This window comes from Salvelinus alpinus, chromosome 23 (genome assembly GCF_045679555.1).
Source record: "Salvelinus alpinus chromosome 23, SLU_Salpinus.1, whole genome shotgun sequence".
Lineage (NCBI taxonomy): Eukaryota > Metazoa > Chordata > Actinopteri > Salmoniformes > Salmonidae > Salvelinus > Salvelinus alpinus.
In genome coordinates this window covers 32,081,834-32,104,818 of record NC_092108.1, presented here as the reverse complement: position 1 = coordinate 32,104,818, position 22,985 = coordinate 32,081,834, and the positions used below count along the sequence as shown (strand labels likewise).

At 43.0% G+C, this 22,985-nt stretch overlaps 1 protein-coding gene across 7 annotated transcripts in view; it reads right to left on the bottom strand.

Annotated features, from left to right (window-relative positions):
* Positions 1 to 22,985, bottom strand: part of rasal2 (RAS protein activator like 2) — a 105,603-nt gene that overhangs the window by 44,861 nt on the left and 37,757 nt on the right. For 5 of the 7 annotated variants that reach the window (XM_071361971.1, XM_071361972.1, XM_071361970.1 and 2 more), the window contains exons 2-3: positions 16,916 to 17,043; positions 16,461 to 16,584 (exon numbers count right to left, since the gene is read on the bottom strand). In XM_071361971.1, coding sequence (XP_071218072.1) covers positions 16,461 to 16,584; positions 16,916 to 17,043 — 252 coding nt within the window. Of the gene's footprint in view, positions 1 to 3,600; positions 4,085 to 11,433; positions 11,626 to 16,460; positions 16,585 to 16,915; positions 17,044 to 22,985 lie in introns of those variants that run through there. The other 2 variants (XM_071361974.1, XM_071361973.1) reach the window with 2 other exon arrangements.

The following is a 22,985-nucleotide window of genomic DNA, read 5'->3' as shown; positions in this document are numbered from 1 at the left end:
GGCTGGCTACTCACTAGGATGTGGGCTTGTGCTTGAGGAATTGTTTATGAGACCTGTGTTAATTTTCTATAATGCCTGCTACAAAAAGTATGTCATTATTAGTGAATGTGCATTATGCATGGTTCTGGTAACATTTAACAAAAATTGCATTTTCATAGACGGACTTGAAAGCCAGGTCAGTGATTATTGCAAAAAATAATAACATTATGAGTGAGGCTTATATTTAGCCTAATTTCACACACCCTGAATTCATTACATTATTACTGACTGTTTGAAATGCAGTGTATTTGACATTTAAATTGTAAAACGTTTATTTTGAGATTTGTAAAACAAATAATTGATATACAGTGAAATTCTGATACATTAAAATATTTTTTAAAAGCAGATTTTTAGGCCATGTCGCCCAGCCCTAATTCATGTTTTCCATATGACAATAAAAATGAATTCACATGACAATTAAAGTAATTGAAATGTATTATCACGCCGATTGAGGAGTATATAAAAATGTAGGCTACATGTCTAATTAGGCGTATATCCGTTACTTTGTGCGTCTAGGTTTATTGTGGTGCCAATTTAAGGTAGGCTATCATTAGGCTAATTAAGCTTTCATTTGTATTTATAGAAAATGAGACGCAACAGCAACACACTTTGCAGGAGAAAGACACATTCCAAGATTACTTTTCTGCCCGTAAAGTCCCAGCAGTGTCGCAGGAGAAAAAGAGGTAATTCAATGAGGTTTTCTTTGAAATTGTTCACTTGGACTATGGGCCCGTAACAAAAAGGGAGAACGGGAAGGGATGTGGTACTTTCAAGTGCATCACAACCAGGCTACACACTGCCTTGCTTATAGTACGGTCCGAGACACCCTCATGTCTCATGCCCTCAAATAAATGGAAGCCAAGCTGAGAGACCTATTGCAACTAGGTGATGGTTTCGTTCTGTCAACGGACATTTGGATTAGCAGAAGGGGACAGTTTACTGGGGATTGTCGGCAGTTTCATTGAAGGAAAATATAAATGCCACACGGTGTTGTTGTATGTGCTCACAGCTCAAGGACACCACACATCAAAGGCCATTTACCAGAAATATGAAAGTATCCTGAGGAACTGGAACGTGCAGCGACAGGTGAACATCCAGCAAGCGGTGACTGACAGCGTAAGCAACATGGTCAAGGCCTTCAACTTACCTGGTTTTGAGGAGATCAATGATGATGGACAGGAGGAAGATGAGGCATCCGACACGGAAGAGGGCGCGCCACCTGGGCTCTCAGTTCCAAACTGACCATATAGCCAACAACGTGGACATGATGGTAAACCACTACTTCAAAGTCAAGTCTCCATTTACAGTGCCCAATTCACATGCTTCAGCTCGCAATGAAGGATTCCTTTAACATATATGATGGGGTTAGTGGACAGATCCAGAAAGTGGGGAAACTTGTGAAAAGCATTAGGAAGTGTACATTGAACACAGAGGAAAGGGACAGATTGGGGGTGCGTCCCACATCAGTCTGCATGACAAGATGGAACAGCCAATTACGCATGATTGAATCTGTGTTAAAGATGTTCGAAAGACACCCCTTGTGGCAAAACAAACTGAAGTCTACCTTCGATGATGCAAAACTCACCTTAAACGAAGTGCGTCGCCTACAGGTCCTGGCCGAGGTTCTGACACCACTATCTGACCTCAGAAAGAGTTGGCGACCCTGGGCATGATTCTCCCTGCCGTGTCTGGAATAAATAAACTGTTGACTACTGTGTCTGTCCATAGACATTGCTGCTTTTGTAGAAACCCCATCAGATACCGTTTCTACTCGGTACAGGCGGTACTAGAATGATAAACATCTTGTCTAGCCGCTGTCCTGGACCCCAGGTTTAAAAGTTAGTGGGTGATAAGGGATGAACTGGTGTGTAATCTCTTGGAGAGATCAGACCTCTTTGTGAAGGAAACCGAGGCTATCAACGCTCCTCTGGCAGGTGCATCTGCCATACCAGTAGCACCAGCAGTACCTATCCCTGCCCCTTAGCAAAACAAAGTGCCCAAAAGACCTTGCATGTTCAGCTTCTACTTCATTCAGCAGCAGCGGCCCTCTATAGACAAGAAAGAAGAGGTAGAGGAGTACCTAACGGCCGTGAGAAGCAATGCAGACGAGGATGTGGAAAGACAACTCCGTATCCCTTCCCCCACCTGGCAAGAGTGGCCCGAAGGGTGTTTAGCATCCCCAGTGGTTCTGCAGAGTGTATTCTCCACTGCTGGCACCATCGCATGAGCCTGAATCCAGAGACTCTGGCCAAACTTCTAAAAGTTCATTCAAAAAGGCACTGAGCCTAATAAGTAGGGTGTTCACCCATAAAATGATTAATTAATTCAAGGTTTATACAAATATGTCCATTCAATAGAAAAATAAATAAATAAATATTCTAAATGTTTCAAACATACAGTATACTGTTAAAAAGTTAGATGGTTTTCTCTGAGAATTTAGCATGTTTAGAGTTAATGTAATTGACATTAATTTCATAGCACCCTCTTGAATTGCCCTGTTTTTCTCTACATTCTAGAGGAGTGAGTGAATTGAATAAGACAAAATGTTGTTTAAATGTTGAGCGCTTAATGTTCCTGACAGCCTATTGTGTCACACTTGCAAATGCTTCACAATTAATTTATTTTGTAGACTAAAGCCTTGAAATAATAGGCTAATGATATAGCCTAAATAATAAAATATTTGTTCCTTCTTAGACTACCCGTTTTGGCTTCTGACCTATTTAGTGTTTATATACAGATTAATATGTAGCCTATTTAAATGATGACCGCTTCTTACAGTCACATTTTCATGTTTATTAAAATAATTTAAATTAAAATCAAATGGTTTGTTTCAATACTTCAAATCAAAATGGTAGGTCCATGTAGTCTCAAATCAAATGGTAGGTCCATGTAGTCTCAAATCAAATGGTAGGTCCATGTAGTCTCAAATCAAATGGTAGGTCCATGTAGTCTCAAATCAAAATGGTAGGTCCATGTAGTCTCAAATCAAATGGTAGGTCCATGTAGTCTCAAATCAAAATGGTAGGTCCATGTAGTCTCAAATCGATGGGTGTCGGTGAAATTGTGATTTTAAACAAAAGGATGAATTGAGAGGTTTTTTTCCTTTGAGCAAGGAGCATGTTTTAACGGTAGGAAAGGACATTGAGCGCCTTGTGCACCGCCCTGTGAGCGGGATTTCAGACTCTCAACTCCACTTACTCTGATTCAGAGGAGACTGAGCTCTCTGGCTGGGGAAGAGAGACACCTATCAAACTTAATGCTTACTACTACATCCTTACTACTTAATAAAACTATGGACATTGACAAACAGCACAAAGTAAAGATGATCAAAGTTACGCACATCTTCAGTTCAGTGTTCATGAAAGATAGTAGCAAACCCATCATATGGAGCATTGCATGTATACAGTACAGACCCTAAATGAAAATAAACAGACAAACTTCAGAACCGAACATAACAGCTTTTTAACAATGATGCTCTGCGCATATGGGAATTAAGCATGAATAATCAACTTAATTTCAAACAATAGAGTCTATAGAAAAAAGACGGGAGTGAGTCAGTACCTCGGTCACAGCTGTTCCCCATCATCTGAGGAGGAGATGAACAGGGTTAGCCTGCATCCGATTGGCTAAACACAGAACATCACCATCAGCAAACGAGGTGAAGTCATTTCCCTTTTAACTGTTCATCTTCTACAGTACTATGAAGCCATCCCAATGATCTCAGTTTTCTTTCAAGATCATCCCAGGATCTCCGTTTTCTTAATGAACTAGTTTTGTTCCTGCAGTCTGGCATCCCACCTATTTCTCCCTGAAATAGCGCTCCATGCTTCTCCTGGTCCCCCTCTCGCTCCCCTTCTCTCTTGGAGTCTCCCTCTGCTATCTACCTCCCTCGTCTTCTTCCTTTCCCTATCACACTCACTCTCTCCTCTTGGCAGCAATTCTAACCTTCACTTCATCAGACTCCTTTTTGGCATGCCAGCAGCGGAAGAGATTTTACCGCATTTATTCAATCAATTGCTGTAACTGCACTCCACCGTTCCTCTCAACAGAACAGAACAGTACTTCCCTCTTCAGTTGCGCTCCCTCCCTCCCCCCTCCCTCCCTCCCTCTCTCTGTGTACTGAAGCATCTGCTGGACTGCTACTGCAGCTGAAATGCAGCCTCACTGCTGGAACCACAGGACATACAGGACAAATCTAGAGCCACGCTTTAAGGCTAATTACAAAAACACTTGCTGCCTTAGTAGACTGATGTAGGACACAACCCTGGGGGCTTTCTCATCTTTGTGTGTGAGGGACAAGGGTGGGGGAGGGGAACAAAAAAAATATTAGCCCCCTGTACAAGACAATCCTTATCGTCAGTCGGAAATGGCAATTTCCAAAATTGGAAGATTTGCCACAAGCTACAGTGAATCAGAAAATAAGAAATATCCACTATTTAGGGCTAACTGCAAGATCCAGCCAGATTTCTCCTTATACACAAAAAAATGACAAAGACTGAGTTCGTGTTCATTTACAAAGTTACTATGCAGCAATCCACACAGATAAAACTCCAGACACTTGCTAAAAAGCTGTTCTTTGAACGATCCCTCATTAGTCCAAAAACTCAGTGGTAAGAAATATGCAGTGGTTGGGAGAGACACCTAGGTAAAACAACAATGAACACAATACAGATTTGTGGATCAGCAATCCCCGGTAATAGTATTTGAACAGTGCAGCAGTGCCTTGTCCTCTACCTCAGAGGTTTAGTGCATATTCGTCTGCATAATTTTGCTACATTGTTGACCATTGTGCAGCATGTGACAACACTGAATGTTACTTAAACTGCAGAATTATCCTCAGGGAATATGATTTCTATCGTCATTATCCTGCAGTAGCACCAATGGTGTGGGCGTTGTGAGTTAATCAAGAACTTAGGGCTGGGCTAAGTTAAATAACACCCCCAAGTACTTCTAAATATGAATTATTGATGATCACCATCCACACTTCATATCAGATATCGCAAGCACAATGAAGTGGTGAGTGGCCAATGGAGCCCACAAACAAGGATGTTTGCATCAAGTTGCATCAAATTAATTGTGATCTATTGAAAACATATGATGTTCAATAGCATGCATGCTACATTGTGATATCTTAACCCCTTATTTTTGGAAATAATGGAGCGCCTTGGAGAAACAGCATACATATAGCCTACTATATCAGCTATTGTGCATGCTAACAAGGAGGATCTAAACTCACTTTTGCCTTTTAGATTATAGGCTAATGAATGGACCTGATCCTAGATCCCCACTCCTACTCTGAGATGCTTTATGAATACGAGCCCAGATGATTAGGCTAGCAGCTACCTGGTATAAAGGGGGTTCTGGTAGGAACCAGCAAGCATCACTTCTAATTACAGCGACGGCCTAATTTCACCACGTGGCAGGCAATGCATTTTAACCCTGCGCTTATCTTTTAACACGATATCGATTTCAGGAAGGCCTGCACCGGATCAATTGTTTAACTGGATTTTCTGGAACAGATGCAGCAGGAGGTGTCTCAAATGGTAACATATTCCCTATATAGTGCGTTACTTTTGATGGGCCCTGGTCAAAAGTAGTGCACTATTTAGGGAATAAATAGGGTGCCATTTGGAACTGGACCATGTTGTCTGCAGGACGGGCCCCACCAGACTGCCTGACAACTGCTTGTCTCATCACTAGCTCCTGTATACAGCCCTGAGTAGTGACCTTGACATACTGTGCTAGATAAAGGCTGGATTGGAAAACACTGACAGCCAGTCAGCGAAGAAGGAATTGATACATCATTTGACAGAATGCCACTGTAACAATTTATAGATAGGCATGTATCATGTTCATTCATGATATTGTTTGGATGATGCTGAAAGAAAGAAAAATATGAATGATTTGGGTGATGAAAAATCCATTGAAAACAGAGATTTCAAGTGGAGTTGAGGATCTACTACAGAACAGCAGCTTTAGGGTAATTTTAGAAAGGATTATAGGGGCAGCCTTCATAGAAATGAATTTCCTAATACAAAAACTTGCAACCTCAGTGTTGGTCGTCCACAGATGTCACAACAAGGGGGAAAAACACAGTTGGTACATAGAAAGCTTGTTACACAGGCAACATGGTGGTGTGGGAACGAGTGTATATTTTGTGAAGTGAAGGCATATCAATGGTAAGGCGTGATGCAAACGGAAACTGTGTGAAGAATGTGTGGAATGTGAAATACACTCTGTTCCATTCACTGTCCAATCATGAACCAGAACAGACACACCTGCACTGGAAGGTCAGCACAGGGGCACGTGGCGAAACAATGTTTTCCTTATGACAAGCAAAACCTACGAACAAATAAAAGTGCGAAGAGCTTTATACCAGGGCTATTTAACTGGGGGTATTGCAAGGGGTCTGCAATTTATATATTTTTTTATTTCAATGTATTTATGAAGAGCGCAATCAACAGAATAAAATGATTTGTAATGACATACCTACAGTAGAAAAATATTTTCTTTCTAATGATCAACTTTATTTCTCAACTTCTAATATTGAGCAAATTACAAGCACTGGGGTATCTGACATAGGCTTTGAAAAAGCATCCGCGAATAGGCTACGAATACGGCAAGTGCCGCTGGCTGCTGGTAAGCTTTCTTGACTTGAACATGAATTTTTGCCGACACATGGCTCACCTTTGTTTAACCAGCTAAAAAGCTGCGCATAGCAAAAATGTGTTTGGAGTTACCTTTCTAGCTAATAGCACAGTTTACACTTCCTCTTCCAATTATATTGTGGGGAGGTCAAAAGAATGAAAAACGATCTACCAAATCTATTCATTGATTATTTCTCCTTGCTATTATCATTCACCTGATAAGACAGCAAGTATTTTGCTAACGTCTACTATATGACCAAAAGTACATGGATACATGCTCGAACGTCTCATTCCAAAATCATGGGCATTAATATGGAGTTGGTCCCCCCTTTGCTGCTATAACAGCCTCCACTCTTCTGGGAAGACTTTCCACTAGATGTCGGAACATTGCTGTGGGGACTTTATACCATTCAGCCATAAGTGCATTAGTGAGGTCGGGCACTGATGTTGGGCAATTAGGCCTGGCTCGCAGTCAGCATTCCAATTAATCCCAAAGGTGTTCAATGGGGTTGAGGTCAGGGCTCTGTGCAGGCCAGTCAAGTTCTTCCACACTGATATCGACAAACCTGTATGGACCTCGCTTTGTGCACGAAGACATTGTCATGCTGAAACAGGAATGGGCCTTCACCGAATTGTTGCCACACAGTTGGAAGCACAGAATCGTCTAGAATGTCATTGTATGCTGTGGCATTAAGATTTCCCTTCACTGGAACTAAGGAACAAAGGGACTTAGCCCGAACCATGAAAACAGCCCCAGATCATTATTCCTCCTCCACCAAACTTTACAGTTGGCACTATGCATTGGGGCAGGTAGCGTTCTCCTGGCATCCGCCAAACGCAGATTCATCCATCAGACTGCCAGATGGTGAAGCGTGATTCATCACTCCAGAGAATGCGTTTCCAATGCTCCAGAGTCCAATGGCGGCGAGCTTTACACCACTCCAGCTGACGCTTTGCATTGCGCATGTTGATCTTAGGCTTGTGTGTGGCTGGTCGGCCAAAGAAAACCATGAAGTTTTCCGAAGAACAGTTCTTGTGCTGATGATGCTTTCAGAGGCAGTTTGGAACTCGGTAGTGTGTTGCAACCAAGGACAGATTATTTTTATGTGCTACGCGCTTGTGTGGCCTACCATTTCGCGGATGAGCCGTTGTTGCTCCTAGACGTTTCCACTTCACAATAATAGCACTTATAGTTGACCGGGGCAGAAATTTGAAGAACTGACTAGTTGGAAAGGATGGCATTCTATGATGGTGCCACATTGAAAGTAACTGAGGTCTTCAGTAAGGCCAATCTACTGCCAATGTTTGTCTATGGAGATTGCATAGCTGTGTGCTCGGTTTTAAACACCTGTCAGCAACGGACCCCTACAAATCAGCCGGGCTAGATAATCTGGACCCTTTCTTTCTAAAATTATCGGCTGAAATTGTTGCCACCCCTATTACTAGCCTGGTCAACCTCTCTTTCGTGTCATTTGAGATTACCAAAGATTGGACAGCAGCTACGGTCATCCCCCTCTTCAAAGGGGGGGGACACTCTTGACCCAAACTGCTACAGACCTATATCTATCCTACCCTGCCTTTCTAAGGTCTTCGAAGGCCAAGTCAACAAACAGATTACCGACCATTTCGAATCCCACCATACCTTCTCCGCTATGCAATCTGGTTTCAGAGCTGGTCATGGGTGCACCTCAGCCACGCTCAAGGTCCTAAACGATATCTTAACCGCCATCGATAAGAAACAATACTGTGCAGCCGTATTCATTGACCTGGCCAAGGCTTTCGACTCTGTCAATCACCACATCCTCATCGGCAGACTCGACAGCCTTGGTTTCTCAAATGATTGCCTCGCCTAGTTCACCAACTACTTCTCTGATAGAGTTCAGTGTGTCAAATCGGAGGGTCTGTTGTCCGGGCCTCTGGCAGTCTCTATGGGGGTGCCACAGGGTTCAATTCTTGGACCGACTCTCTTCTCTGTATACATCAATGATGTTGCTCTTGCTGCTGGTGAGTCCTTGATCCACCTCTACGCAGACGACACCATTCTGTATACTTCTTGCCCTTCTTTGGACACTGTGTTAACAACCCTCCAGGCGAGCTTCAATGCCATACAACTCTCCTTCCGTGGCCTCCAATTGCTCTTAAATACAAGTAAAACTAAATGCATGCTCTTCAACCGATCGCTGCCTGCACCTGCCCGCCTGTCCAACATCACTACTCTGGACGGCTCTGACTTAGAATATGTGAACAACTACAAATACCTAGGTGTCTGGTTAGACTGTAAACTCTCCTCCCAGACTCACATCAAACATCTCCAATCCAAAGTTAAATCTAGAATTGGCTTCCTATTCCGCAACAAAGCATCCTTCACTCATGCTGCCAAACATACCCTTGTAAAACTGGCCATCGTACCAATCCTCGACTTCGGTGATGTCATTTACAAAATAGCCTCCAATACCCTACTCAACAAATTGGATGCAGTCTATCACAGTGCCATCCGTTTTGTCACCAAAGCCCCATATACTACCCACCACTGCAACCTGTACGCTCTCGTTGGCTGGCCCTCGCTTCATACTCTTCGCCAAACCCACTGGCTCCAGGTCATCTACAAGACCCTGCTAGGTAAAGTCCCCCCTCATCTCAGCTCGCTGGTCACCATAGCAGCGTCCACCTGTAGCACGCGCTCCAGCAGGTATATCTCTCTGGTCACCCCCAAAACCAATTCTTCCTTTGGCCGCCTCTCCTTACAGTTCTCTGCTGCCAATGACTGGAACGAACTACAAAAATCTCAAACTAGAAACACTTATCTCCCTCACTAGCTTTAAGCACCAGCTGTCAGAGCAGCTCACAGATTACTGCACCTGTACATAGCCCATCTATAATTTAGCCCAAACAACTACCTCTTTCCCTACTGTATTTATTTATTTATTTAGCTCCTTTGCACCCCATTATTTCTATCTCTACTTTGCACATTCTTCCACTGCAAATCAACCATTCCAGTGTTTTAATTGCTATATTCTATTTACTTCGCCACCATGTCCTTTTTTTTGCCTTCACCTCCCTTCTCACCTCACTTGCTCACATTGTATATAGACTTATTTTTCTACTGTATTATTGACTGTATGTTTGTTTTACTCCATGTGTAACTCTGTGTTGTTGTATGTGTCGAACTGCTTTGCTTTATCTTGGCCAGGTCGCAATTGTAAATGAGAACTTGTTCTCAACTTGCCTACCTGGTTAAATAATGGTGAAATAAAAATAAAATAAAACGGGTGTGGCTGAAATAGACAAATCCACTAATTTGAAGGGGTGTCCACATACTTTTGTATAGTGTATGGTGGGGGGTCCCTGGGTCACCGGTTTGCCTGGGAGGGGGTCCCTGGTCAAGGAAATGTTGAAAAACCCTGCTCTATACAAAAACACTGAATGCCTCAAGTAAGGTAAAGACAGGGGGAAAAAATACAGTAATGAGCCACTGTTGGCAACTTCTTTGTGTCACAGCATCACTGGTGTCATCATGCACTGTATCTAGAATTAATCTATTCAGATAAGGGAAGTTTCAGAAAACCCATAAAACATGTCCCAACATGTATGCCATGAAATCATCCTCATCAGAAACCATTGACACTGCCACTTGTTCTGAATGACGCAATGCAATGTATCCATTGTCCAACTGTACAACTATACAAGGAATTCCTATCAACTCATGGAACCAGTTATATGTCCAGGTAACAAAGCAATGCTCTTGACTTTATCCACTGTTACATAACCGTTTCCATGCCCTGTCTATTTTCACATGAATGCTTTGTGGCAGGTACTGACACTTCTCTGTAATGACATTTTCTTCAAAAAATGTGCACGCAGTCCATCATAAATGTGCAAATAAAAAATGTCCAACTCTGGCAACAAAAGACAGTAAACATTGGGTGTGAGCAGAGTAATCAACCGAAATGTAATTACAGAGAAGTGTTTTCCTCAAGGAGAGAATGTAAGTAAAAGAGTTGTGACAGAGTTGACAGATGCTATAGGCTGTAATAAGTTCTATTTGGCAAATATATTTCATAACGATCATAAACAACCTTTTGATTGACAAACTAAGTGAAGTAATGAGATTATCATTGATATTTCTACAGTATTCGGAGGCAATCTCCATTCTCCACACATACCTATGGAAAAGCAACAACCTAAGGACAGCTGTGGTCAAACCCAGACAGTGTTCAACATTTTGGCTAACTATAACTGCCACAATGTATCAGTTAGATAAGGGCAGCGAAGTGCAAGGAACCGGAAAAATGTATTCACATATGTTCCCAACTAGATGACAATAACCATTGTTTATTATGTTCAAGTTATGGATGGCAGATAACAATAACCTTGGAGAATAGATATTAAATAATTTGAGCGGTTGCGTGGCCCCAATTTCACATGCTTGTCAACATGCTAAAGTAACAGCGTTTTTACATATCGCCAAATTATGTTACATTGTATCTTACAACAAGGATATAACATAGGCATAGCCTAAATGTTTCTGACCAAAGACTAGACAAATTGATGGAACATCCAAACAAATTCATAGGTGTTGTTTCGAGTGGCAAAGAGTAACAGGTTGCGCTTGGAAAAGTTATTTTTGTACAAACTCTACAGTACAGATGGTCCTCCTGAGTAGCAGCCCAAGAGCTATCACACAATTGCTCTTTGTATTCTATTGTTTGGCAAGTAAAAAATATTAATTAAAACGACTTGAACTTACCCCATATGTATTCCATAGTTTACAATCCAGAAATCACATTTCGCTGAAAATATACCAAGCAATTTCACAAGATCCTGGTGCTCGCTTTCTATCTCGTCCTGGCTGTTATTTTGACTTCTTTCAAGACATGCAGGAATGCAGAAAAGCCTGCGCCAAAGCCGGTCAAACCTACACACCCTCTCTCTTCTCTAGTCTTTTGAAATGAACAATATAATAGCAGCCCTTCCACATGCGTCCTCAAGACGAATCGTCGTACATACCCGTCAGAGCGAAGCCTCTGCCCCTCAGTCGCCTCAGTAAAAGGGGGGTGTGTGGCAAATGATAAGGCAATTATTTACGGTTGATTGTACAAATTGATGTCAATACGTGTGTTGCCCTGCAGAAACGTCAAGTCAAAATTCCTCCATTCAAGAGTGAAAAGCTGTCCTCGTCTGTTAACTTTCACACGCATATCATAACCTTCACATATCAGTCATCGATGCAGCAACCTCAGGTTTCAGCTGACCAAGCGACCTGTATTGTATTAACCCTCTTACTACAAGGTTACAGGTGGAGTACAGGAAAAGTCTGTGAAATAGTTGAATTCAAATACTGTTGTATACAAACCTTGGAGGGTACGAACGCGCCCAATGCACTGAGATTTATGACTTGTAACCAAAAATGTCACTAATTTCCCTCTAAAAATGCCAGTCAGTGTCATGTGTCACAAAAACTGGTCATCAAAAAAATGCCAATGGTGGAGGAATATAACAACATGGTGGCAAAGTTATTATTTCCCTAGTAGAATAAATCTTAACAAAATAGGTTATGTCCCCGGAGCTCTATTAAAATGTGCATCTCTCAACACCATATTTAGAAAACAAAAAGGCAATATTAAAGGAAGAAGACTGCATTCATCTCAGAAAGTTTAATATTTTTCTGTTTGCTCTACATGTCAATCAAAATGATAGTTGAATAGAATACCAGTATTGGTCTAAAACCCAGTATTGCAGACACTTTGTCAAACAAGAGTATAGATTAACATATAAATAAGGCCCTCTCCCCTGGTTGAGGGCTGGACAGAAAACATTAAGATGGTCATCACGGGTGGATGACTCCCTGAGTTACAGTGGCTGCATCTCAAATGGCACCCCATTCCCTATATAGTGAACAACTTTTAACCATATAGGGGACAGTGTGCCATTTGGGATGTACGCCCATGTTCATCCTCATTCCTCTACCCATCAGCTGCAGTCACAAAACAACCAGCCCAAAAGACCCCTTCCCTGTTCCCACTGACCCCCAGCCCAGCATCCCTCCAGCCAGCGGCCGCACCCCCGCAGATTCCCCCAGTGAATGCCCTGGCTGAGAAAAGCCCACATCAAGACCGCAGGGTCAGCCATGCTACTCAGACCCTGTGAGATGGAGCAATAGACTGGACACAGGGTACATTGTCCCTGATACATTCCCAAAGACACCGACTCTACAGAGCATTTCCCGGCCTATGGACGGCAGTAGTAGAACGCAAACACTAACTGGCATAAATTAAATGAAACCCTCATGAAAACAGACACTGAACATAGCGGTCATTTTGTTATTATTACAACTTGTAATTTTGTTCCTTTTGGGAGCTTACAGCTGTTTCTCACTGACCAGGCAGGGAAGAGGTCAGAAGCAGTCCACATACTCATCATAGAGAATTAAGTTACTTCAGTTGATACTAATCTTGCTGCTGCAGCTCTGTCGTATTTTCTAAAAAGCTCTGCTGTAGTTATGTAACGGGCACTGCTGGCAGTTTTTTATCCACTCAACAGATGCGTTTGTGCCATTGTTCTTCATACTTGCAGACTGCTTCTTTGTCGCAGGGTGTATTACGAACGAGGGATACATGGATAGTGATCAACCATCATCCAGATAAATAATTTCAAGGTTTCTCTACGGTCCTGAGCCAATGGAGAGAAGATAAAAAAATTGCAGACTAGTTTAATTATTGTTGCAGCAGTTAGTAATGTTCAGATGTGTCTGTACGCATTTTAAAAACTATAAGTCCTCACACAGAACTGCATACAAATAACATTTATTTATTAATTCATTCTTTTATATAATCAACTATGGCGGAAGGCCTCTGTCTATAATGAATTTACTGTGTGCGGCATATCCTCTCATTAAAGCTAACAAAAATCTGTATCCCAAATGGCAATCTATTCCCTATTTAGTGCACTACTTCAACCAGGGCTCTGGTCAAAAGATGTGCTCTGGTCCAAGTAGTGCACTAAATAGGGTGAATTGTGGGATGCATCCAATGTCTTCCTCTCCCACTCTAGTCAGTGCATCGGTGTAACAGATTGGTAATTATACTGAAAAAAAATGTAAACGCAACAATGATTTTATTGAGTTACAGTTCAAATAAGGAAATCGGTCAATTGAAATACATTTATTAGGCCCTAATCTATGGATTTAACAGGATTGGGCAGGGGAGCAGCCATGGGTGGGCCTAGGAGGGCATAGGCCAACCCATTTGGGAGCCAGGCCCAGCCACTGGGGAGTCAGGCCCAGCCAATCAGAATTCATTTTTCAGACAGAAATACTCCTCAGTTTCATCAGCTGTCTGGGTGGCTGGACTCAGATGATCCCACAGGCGAAGAAGACGGATGTGGAGGTCCTGGGCTGCCGTGGTTACACGAGGTAACTGGTTGGACATTCTGCCAAAATCACTAAAACAAAGTGGGAGGCGGCTTTTGGTAGAGAAATGAACATTCAATTCTCTGGAGACAGCGGTGGACATTCCTGCAGTCAGCATGCCAATTGCACATTCCCTCAAAACATCTGTGGCATTGTGTTGTATGACAAAACTGCACATTTTAGAGTGGCCTTTTAAATATGAAAAATAATTAAAGAGTAGCAGTAAAATAACAATAGCGAGGCTATATACATGGGGTACCAGTACAGAGTCAACGTGCGGGGGGCACCGGTTAGTCGAGGTAATTGAGGTAATATGTACATGTAGGTAGAGTTAAAGTGACTCTGCATAGATAATAACCAGAGAGTAGCAGCAGCGTAAATGAGGGAGGGGGGGGACAACGCAAATAGTCTGGGTAGGCATTTGATTAGCTGTTCGGGAGTCTCATGGCTTGGGGGTAGACGCTGCTAAGAAGCCTTTTGGACACAGACTTGGCGCTCCGGTACCGCTTGCCGTGCAGTATAAGAGAGAATAGTCTATGAATAGGGTGGCTGGAGTCTTCGACAATTTTTAGGGCATTCCTCTGACACCGCCTGGTATAGAGGTCCTGGATGGCAGGAAGCTTGGCCCCAGTGATGTACTGGGCCGTACGCACTACCCTCTGTAGTGCCTTGCGGTCGGAGGACGAGCAGTTGCCATACCAGGCACTGATGCAACCAGTCAGTATGCGCTCAATGGTGCAGCTGTAGAACTTTGAGGAACTGAGGACCCATGCCAGATCTTTTCAGTCTCCTGAGGGGGAATAAGACTTTGTCGTGCCCTCTTCACGACTGTCTTGGTGTGTTCGGGCCATGTAGGTTTGTTGGTGATGTGGACACCAAGGAACTTGAAGCTCTCAACCTGCTCCACTACAGCCCCGTCGATGAGAATGGGGGCGTGCTGGGTCTTCCTTTTCCTGTAGTCCACAAATATCTCTATTGTGTTGATCACGTTGAGGGAGAGGTTGTGGCACCACACAGCCAGAAAAACATTCTCACGCAGGTGTTTCTTTTGTCCAGGTGGGAAAGGGCACTGTGGAGTGCAATAGAGATTGCATCATCTGTGGATCTGTTGGGGTATGCAAATTGGGAGTGGCTCTATGGTTTCTGGGATGATGGTGTTGATGTGAGCCATGACCAGCCTTCCAAAGCACTTCATGGCTACAGACGTGAGTGCTAAGGATCGGTAGTCATTTAGGCAGGCTACCTTAGTATTCTTAGGCATAGGGACTATACAGATCCTCTCAAGCTCTGTCAGATTGGAGGGTGAGCGACGCGGCACAGCTATTTTCAGGTCTCTCCAGAGATGTTCGATCAGGTTCAAGTCCGGGCTCTGGCTGGGCCACTCAAGGACATTCAGAGACCCTTCCTGCTTTGTCTTGGTTGTGTGCTTAGGGTCGTTGTCCTGTTGGAAGATGAACCTTCGCCCCAGTCGGTGGTCCTGAGCACCCTGGAGCAGGTTTTCATAAGGATTTCTTTGTACTTTGCTCCGTTCATCTTTCCCTCGATCCTGACTATTGTCTCCCAGTCCCTGCAGATGTCCTGCAAAAACATCCCCATAGCATGATGCTGCCAACACCATGCTTCACTGGAGGTATGGTGCCAGGTTTCCTCCAGACGTGACGCTTGGCATTCGGGCCAAAGAGTTCAATCTTAGTTTCATCAGACCAGAGAATCTTGTTTCTCATGGTCAGAGTCCTTTAGGTGCCAAATGGCAAACTCTAAGCGGGCTGCTCTAGGAAGAGTCTTGGTGGTTCCAAACTCCTTCCATTTAAGAATGATAGAAGCAACTGTGTTCTTGGAGACATACAATGCTGCAGATTATTTTTCGTACCATTCACAAGATCTATGCCTCGACACAATCCTGTCTCGGAGCTTTAGGGACCATTTATTTGACCTCATAGCTTGGTTTTTGCTCTGACATGCTCTGTCAACTGTGGGACCTTATATAGACAGGTGTGTGCCTTTCCAAATAATTTCCAATCAATTGAATTTACCACAGGTCGACTCTAATCAAGTTGTAGAAACATCTCAAGGATGATCAACGGAAACAGGATGCCTGAGCTCAATTTTGAGTCTCATAGCAACGGGTATGAATACTTACATAAATAAGGTATCTGTTATTCATTTTTTATACATTTGAAAAATATTCTAAAAACCTGTTTTCGCTTTCTCATTATGTCGATTGATGAGGATTTTTTTTTTATTCAATCCATTTTAGAATAAGGCTGTAACGTAACAAAATATGGAAAAAGGGAAGGGGTCTGAACACTTTCCAAATGTATATGTATATGCTTCCTCCTCTCCTATTCAGTCTGTGGCAGTCTTACCTAGAATGGAGGCGCCCTCTGCCTGGAACTCTGGGAACTGTCCCTCTGATGGAACACTGACTGTCCGACGCAGGCTCCTGCTCTTTGACGACTCTGTAGGATTATCAACCACCTCACCTGGCATCTGAAAAATCACACAGAGGGAAAAAAACGGAAGCATTTTAAGTAGGGCATCATCAGCAAATCTATTATTTTCATTTCTATAGTACGTATACCGAATAAGTAATAGTTTCCCTAGTAGCCTAGAACCATGATCAGCCTGGGACATATATACAATATTAAGGTCTTCTCTTTAAATGTAAATGTTTCCTGCACACACAGAAGACGGGATAGATTTTTAGAGATAAGATGTCAGACTCAGCCCCCTCACTATCCAAATCCTTGCTTTGTTCCTCTGAAATGGTGTGTGTACATGGTGGTATAAGGGGGGTAGTATTACGAGGAACTTTACTCACCACTTCCTCTTTATTGAGCAGGATGAGCTGGCTATCAGTCAGGATGCAGTACTTCCTCTCCCACATACTGGTCTCGGAGTAGGGCGACTGGCCGCAGGAAAAGTGGTGTGTGGGTGGTCCCTTCACATCTGCACAGAGGGGAGAAGAAAGACACCTCAGGAGGGAGTAAGCAGCACAGACGATCTCACTGTAAATCAGGAAGATACTAAACTTTAGAGGAACGGGTTATAATGAACATTCTCTTCACCCTTTCAACTTTACTTTATACACCACCTTTTGTATGCAATGATAGGATGCCATACTGAAGTGAACTGCTTTTTGGGCTATGCCTCATTTTGACTGATCAAAGTCTGCTGCCTAACAGAAAATAGATCATCACGAGACACAGCTGTATTGTTGATCCCACTGACTGAGAGGAACCAGCATTAGGTAGGAAATGGAATTAGCACCAACTCTGTTGAGTCCAGAGAAAATAAGGTGAAGTCATCACAGCTTGTCTGTAGAGGGCAGAGTTGTCCTCTGCAACAAAGAATGGATTTCACGCTGTCAGGCTACTGCATGTTATTGCAGGCCTTCAATTACATCCTATATAGATTAATTTAATATTGATTATATGGGGGGGGGTATTAAATATAACTAAGCCTACATTATCCACTGACATGCAAAACTGGAAAAGGTGAATCCATACCTTGTCATACAATAAAGGAATACCTAGGATAGGTATTCTTTAAGGAATACCTAGGATAGGATAAAGTAATCCTTCTAACCCCCCCCCCTTAGAGTTAGATGCACTATTGTAAAGTGGTTGTTCCACTGGACATCATAAGGTGAATGCACCAACTTGTAAGTCGCTCTGGATAAGAGCGTCTGCTAAATGACTTAAATGTAAATGTAAATAAAAAAAACATTGCCGTGTGTGGAGTTTAATCCCCTTGCCCAAGAAATAATGTATTATCATCATACCTGAAACCAAGCTTGATAGCCTACCTAACCTAGCAATATAATTATTGCAAAAGTATGTGAATGGTGATTGGCTGAAAGCCGTGGGATATTTGTACTGTTCGAATTACGTTGGTAACTAGTTTATAATAACAATAAGGCACCTCGGGGGTTTGTGGTATATCCGCGTTGCGTCATGCATAAGAACAGCCCTTAGACATGGTATCTTGGCCATATACCACACCTCCTCGGGCTTTATTGCTTCATTCATTCACAGCTGTCTGTCAACCCATCAATATGTGATGGAGGTGCACTGCCTTGTGTCCATTAACTACCTCACTGCTCCTACAGGATGTCTTCTGCAGGATGTGACCTTTTCCCTACTGATGAGATGGTTCCGTCACAAAGGGCGCACTGTTCCCTATATAGTGCACTACTTTTGACCAGGGTCCATAATGCACTATATAGGGAATAGGGTGGTATTTGGGATGCAACCTATGTTTTAGGAGGCAGCCAATGTTTTAGGAGGCAGCAGACACAGCAGGCAGGCAATTATAGTTGATGAGGTCATTGCAAGCCAAAGGGGGCTTTTTGGGATGAAATATTAAAGTGTTGTATTCAAGGTTCATCAACCCACCGGGTGCATCTGCCTGATGATAGGCTAGCTGTCTGGTTGGTGCAGGGTAGTTGTGGAATAAGAGAGCATAGGTCATGCCCCCATGTCACCAAGCATAAGTGGGAAGGGCTATAGGTCTATAGGTGACCCTTCAGGCGTAATCAATCTCCTTTGACTAACAAGGTTGAGTCCAAAGGAGGCCCTATTCCCAGAGGTTCATGTACTACCTCGCGATCGGTCACTGTCAGCGTCCCAAATGGCACCCTATTCCTTATATAGTGTAGTGCATTATGTAGGGATTAGGGTACCATTTGGGAGACCAATGCTGCCCCTCCCCCCTCCATGTTAACTGGCCACAACCCTGTAATGTACTCCAATAGCAATAAGTAGTGCTGAACAATAGGACAGAGTGCAATGACGAGGGCTGATAGCAAATAGTTTTTTACAACGCCGGCTCACCAAACACGGATGTAATGACAGAGTAAACAGACATGTTTTTAGAGTGTCTGACTAGAGATGGTAATGTGCCGCAGCACTGTGTTGGAGACTGCTCCACACACACACGGAATATAGAAGACGTGGGCGAGGGGGGAACGTAATCCAGAGATGGCGTAGGCTGCTTTGAATAGGATGGTTGGCTGCATGTATTCATTGTTTATGTTCAACATATGGGTATGTGAGCTGAGAGCTCAAATTAGACACTCTGTGCCAGTTGACTAATTGACTGGGGAGGAGTGAACAGCACAGCTCCTTTTGAATCTGGCCAACTTTCCCATACACAGATTACAGACGAGAGAGAATAAGATATTTTTTTCTTTCAGACATGCGGTACAATTTATCACTCATCATTTCCGAAATACAGGGACTTCAAGTTATTTTGAGACAAAAGAATGAACTAAACTTGAGTGTGTCAATCAAAATGGCCGGTTTCCCAGACACAGGATGGGCCCTAAACCGAGTCCTGGACTAAAAAGCACTTTCAATGAAGAATCTCCACAGCATGCTTTTGTCCAGGACTAGGCTTAATCTGTGCCTGGGATATCAGACCCCAAAAAATGTAACGCATTTGGGGGTTTATAAGGTGATGGGGACTTGTACTGTGCTCAGAGTTGTGTGGGTGCAACAAAGCAGTTAATTCAATGAGAGAACAGGAAACACGTTCCCCCTCACTTAACATCCCTCCTGGAAACAGACCGACGGAGGGCTTAAGGTCCTATATCTGTCACTGACACTTTGACAGTTACAGTAAGTTCAATGAAAAGCATTAACGATCAGAGCCACTTTTATGGCACATTTCCATCCAGGATTAACCGAAAAAGCTCAGATTTGACTGCTTCCATCTACGTGGGCCGGTACCAGTGTCTCACTTGGGCCATGGCTCCAGTGGACAGGCTCTCACTTGGGGCCAAAGACAGGCCACTGGTACTTTTCACCTTGCATTTGCATAACAATGGCTAACTCTGAACTTTAACACCTTCTCACAAAGCAACTGCGTTGATTGAGTTTGTTGATTCTGCTCTTCACAATTCCTCACTGTCAGTCCTAGCTATGGAAACAATTTCCCTAGTATAACATAAGGGTGTATACACTAGTGGAACACTGAAGTTACAGTCAAAAAGCAGCAAGAGTCAACTTCTCTAGACTAGAGAGAAGTCTCTGTGTGTGTGTGTGTCTGTGTGTGATTGCTGCCTGGCCTAAGTGAGCGTCAGGAGAAAAGAAATGGAGACAAATCATCAGACCAGCTCAGAGGGAATGCTTTTTGTTATTGAGTAATGAGGTCGTCACTGTGTGGGTGTCCTCGAGTTTAGCCCCCATACTGCCATATGCTTGTTTGTGAGGCATACGGGTCTGAAAACAATTAGCAGCGAAGTCTTGCCAGCTGGAAGTTAAAGAACGTTGCCCGTTTGTGACCCGGAGGGGGTCAAAGCAAAGTACACAAATAGCGGCAACAGTGAGAGAAACAGAGGTCCTCTGACTGGGTGTGTGTCTACAATACATGTGTGAAAGACAGAAAGAGAGGACAGCGAGGGAGAGAGATAATGTGTGACTGGAACTAAGGCAACTGGCACTTGTGGCATCTATGAATACTCTGGTCAGTCCTCAACCAGGCAGAGATGTCCAGCTGCAGGCCCAGTCCACATGGCCAGGGAGAAACCCAACCCTCCAGAGGCCTGTCTGGAATGTCTGAGAACCAGGGTGAGGTTCTGCCACCTGTCCAGGGTGGGGTTTCAGGGGCATGCTTTGGTTGCTAATCACTGCCAATACAGGATAGATCCTCCTCAACACACACACATACATACAGACCAGGGTTTCCGTTATCTGGTAATAGCTGGCTTTTGGGCTATAAAAATGAGAAAAGACGATTGCCAATTGTCCAGGAGAAGAAAAAAATAAATTTGTGGAAAATAATGCTTTTTAGCCTTTTCATTGATGGAAATACATTTGCCTGGTCATGCTTATCGTTCTAAAGGTTCATTTGCATAATTTAGTGGAATTAAATTGCCATGTGTGTAGACCAAAGTATTTTTGTAATGCATCTTATTTAATCACACGCGTACAGCATACAGATAGTCTTTAAGCAGAAAATCTGTCAGACAGCGCGAGAGCTGCAGCAGCATCTCAAACAAAGGAAGGCAGGCTTCACCTCATACGACCCTTTGCAATGACCTGGAGGCAGTAGGCTATGCATTTAGAAAAATAAATACTTCATTGTTTGAAACCTGAACTCTTTTAATACATATTATGAGGCATGTCTTACCTTGCTTCAAAGTAGCCTATTAGATCTCCTCTCTCAACATTTCTAATGGATATTTTTATCTGTCACATGAAACTGCGCACACGTGCAGTGCCCTTTTTTGACAACGAATTCCTGCTAATTGCATTATGGAACAACTGCCTACTGCTTTGTGTGCATTGCTGCACTATAATGTGAAGAAATTGTTTATCATCAACATTTTAAGCAAAACGTTCTGATCTGTTGCATCAGACTCATACCTTTTTAACATGTTGTTTATGTAGCATAGGCCTACTGGTTGTATGAATTTGGGATCCATCTTCCCACAACTGTCCCAGAGTCTATTTCTTTCTTGACAAGCTGACTTACAGAATAGGTAAACTTTTCTACTATGGGGGATAGTAAATTGGCATAGGCTAGTGATTTTACTGTTCGTTACTCATCTTGTTGACTGAGGAAAAGTAAAACTGCACATCCGAATTCGGTAAGAAGGACCGCACATTGTTGCATCCTTGACTTGCAAGTTCTATTAATATGAATTACCATATAACCTAAATGGGATTTCTATCATTCTGAGCACCGTGGGTGGACACCCTAATCAGGTCACGCACCCAATGCATATGGGTCCGGCAGATTTCCCAAATTTCCGAAAAAATGTCCTCATTTTCCTAACTGAAACCCTGACACAGTCACAGACATTCACACACACAGACCTATTTGTAACGCAGTCGGCATATAGGATCTTGAACTTCTCCTTTGCGGCTCAAACTAGAGAATTCACTTCTATTTTCCCAGGAAAAAGCTTAAAGGCAAATATGGTTTCTCGTGAAAAAAAAAAGTTAGTTCAGTTTTGACCTCTCCAGAAGTAGACTATAAGCCTACTGAATTTGCTTACGGCTGTGATTAAAAACAGGGAAGTAGCAGCTGTTTGGAAATCTTAAATATGGTGGGGAATATTCTGCCAAATTACCACAGTGCTCACGCAGTGTTTTCTTTCTGAGGGGGGAAACTGTTTGGAGGCATTTACCACTTGTTTAAAGACGTCTATAAAACAACGTCCTTTATCTCACCACGCCGAATAACATAACACAATTATCACGTGGGACATAAACCTACATTTTAGGCTGCAACCGGTAAAAGCGTAATACATTTCGCCACCCTTAATTCCCATAGTGTTTGCTGCCAGGTGGGTCCACACCCAGAGCCTCTACTACATAGGGCAATAAAGGATGCTGTGTGTGCGCCAACAATCTTAACCTCAAGCCCTACGCAGACAGAGACCAACCTATACCTATTTGTAAGCAATAGCCAGGTCGCTGTGGCAACCAGTAAATAAAACCAGCTCCTCCAATGACAATGGCCTGACATCTCCTTTATCCAGAAAACCTGGCCAACAGGTGGGGAGAGAGGGAGGAAAGAGAGGAGGGTTTAGAATACAAACAGACACAGAGAAAGGTGTGGTACTGAAACTGACCTACTGTACACAGCTACACGCACGCAGTCTGTCACTAAAGAAAAAAAGAAAACTCACCACAAAATTGGGAATAGGATATAATAGCTGTATTGTTCTCCCTATATTACAGGGGCTTAACTACAATAGCTGAAATGCAGGCCTTTGTATCCCAGAAGACAAAAGCAAGCTATTCAAGAACATTGCATATTAACAACAGTAATTGGTAGCTGGAGTGATAGAGTGGAGCCTGACTCAAAAGGAAGAAATTATTGCAATTAACTGATTGGCGCGTGAATGTGGCCCCTTCTTTATTGAATTGTGTGGCATT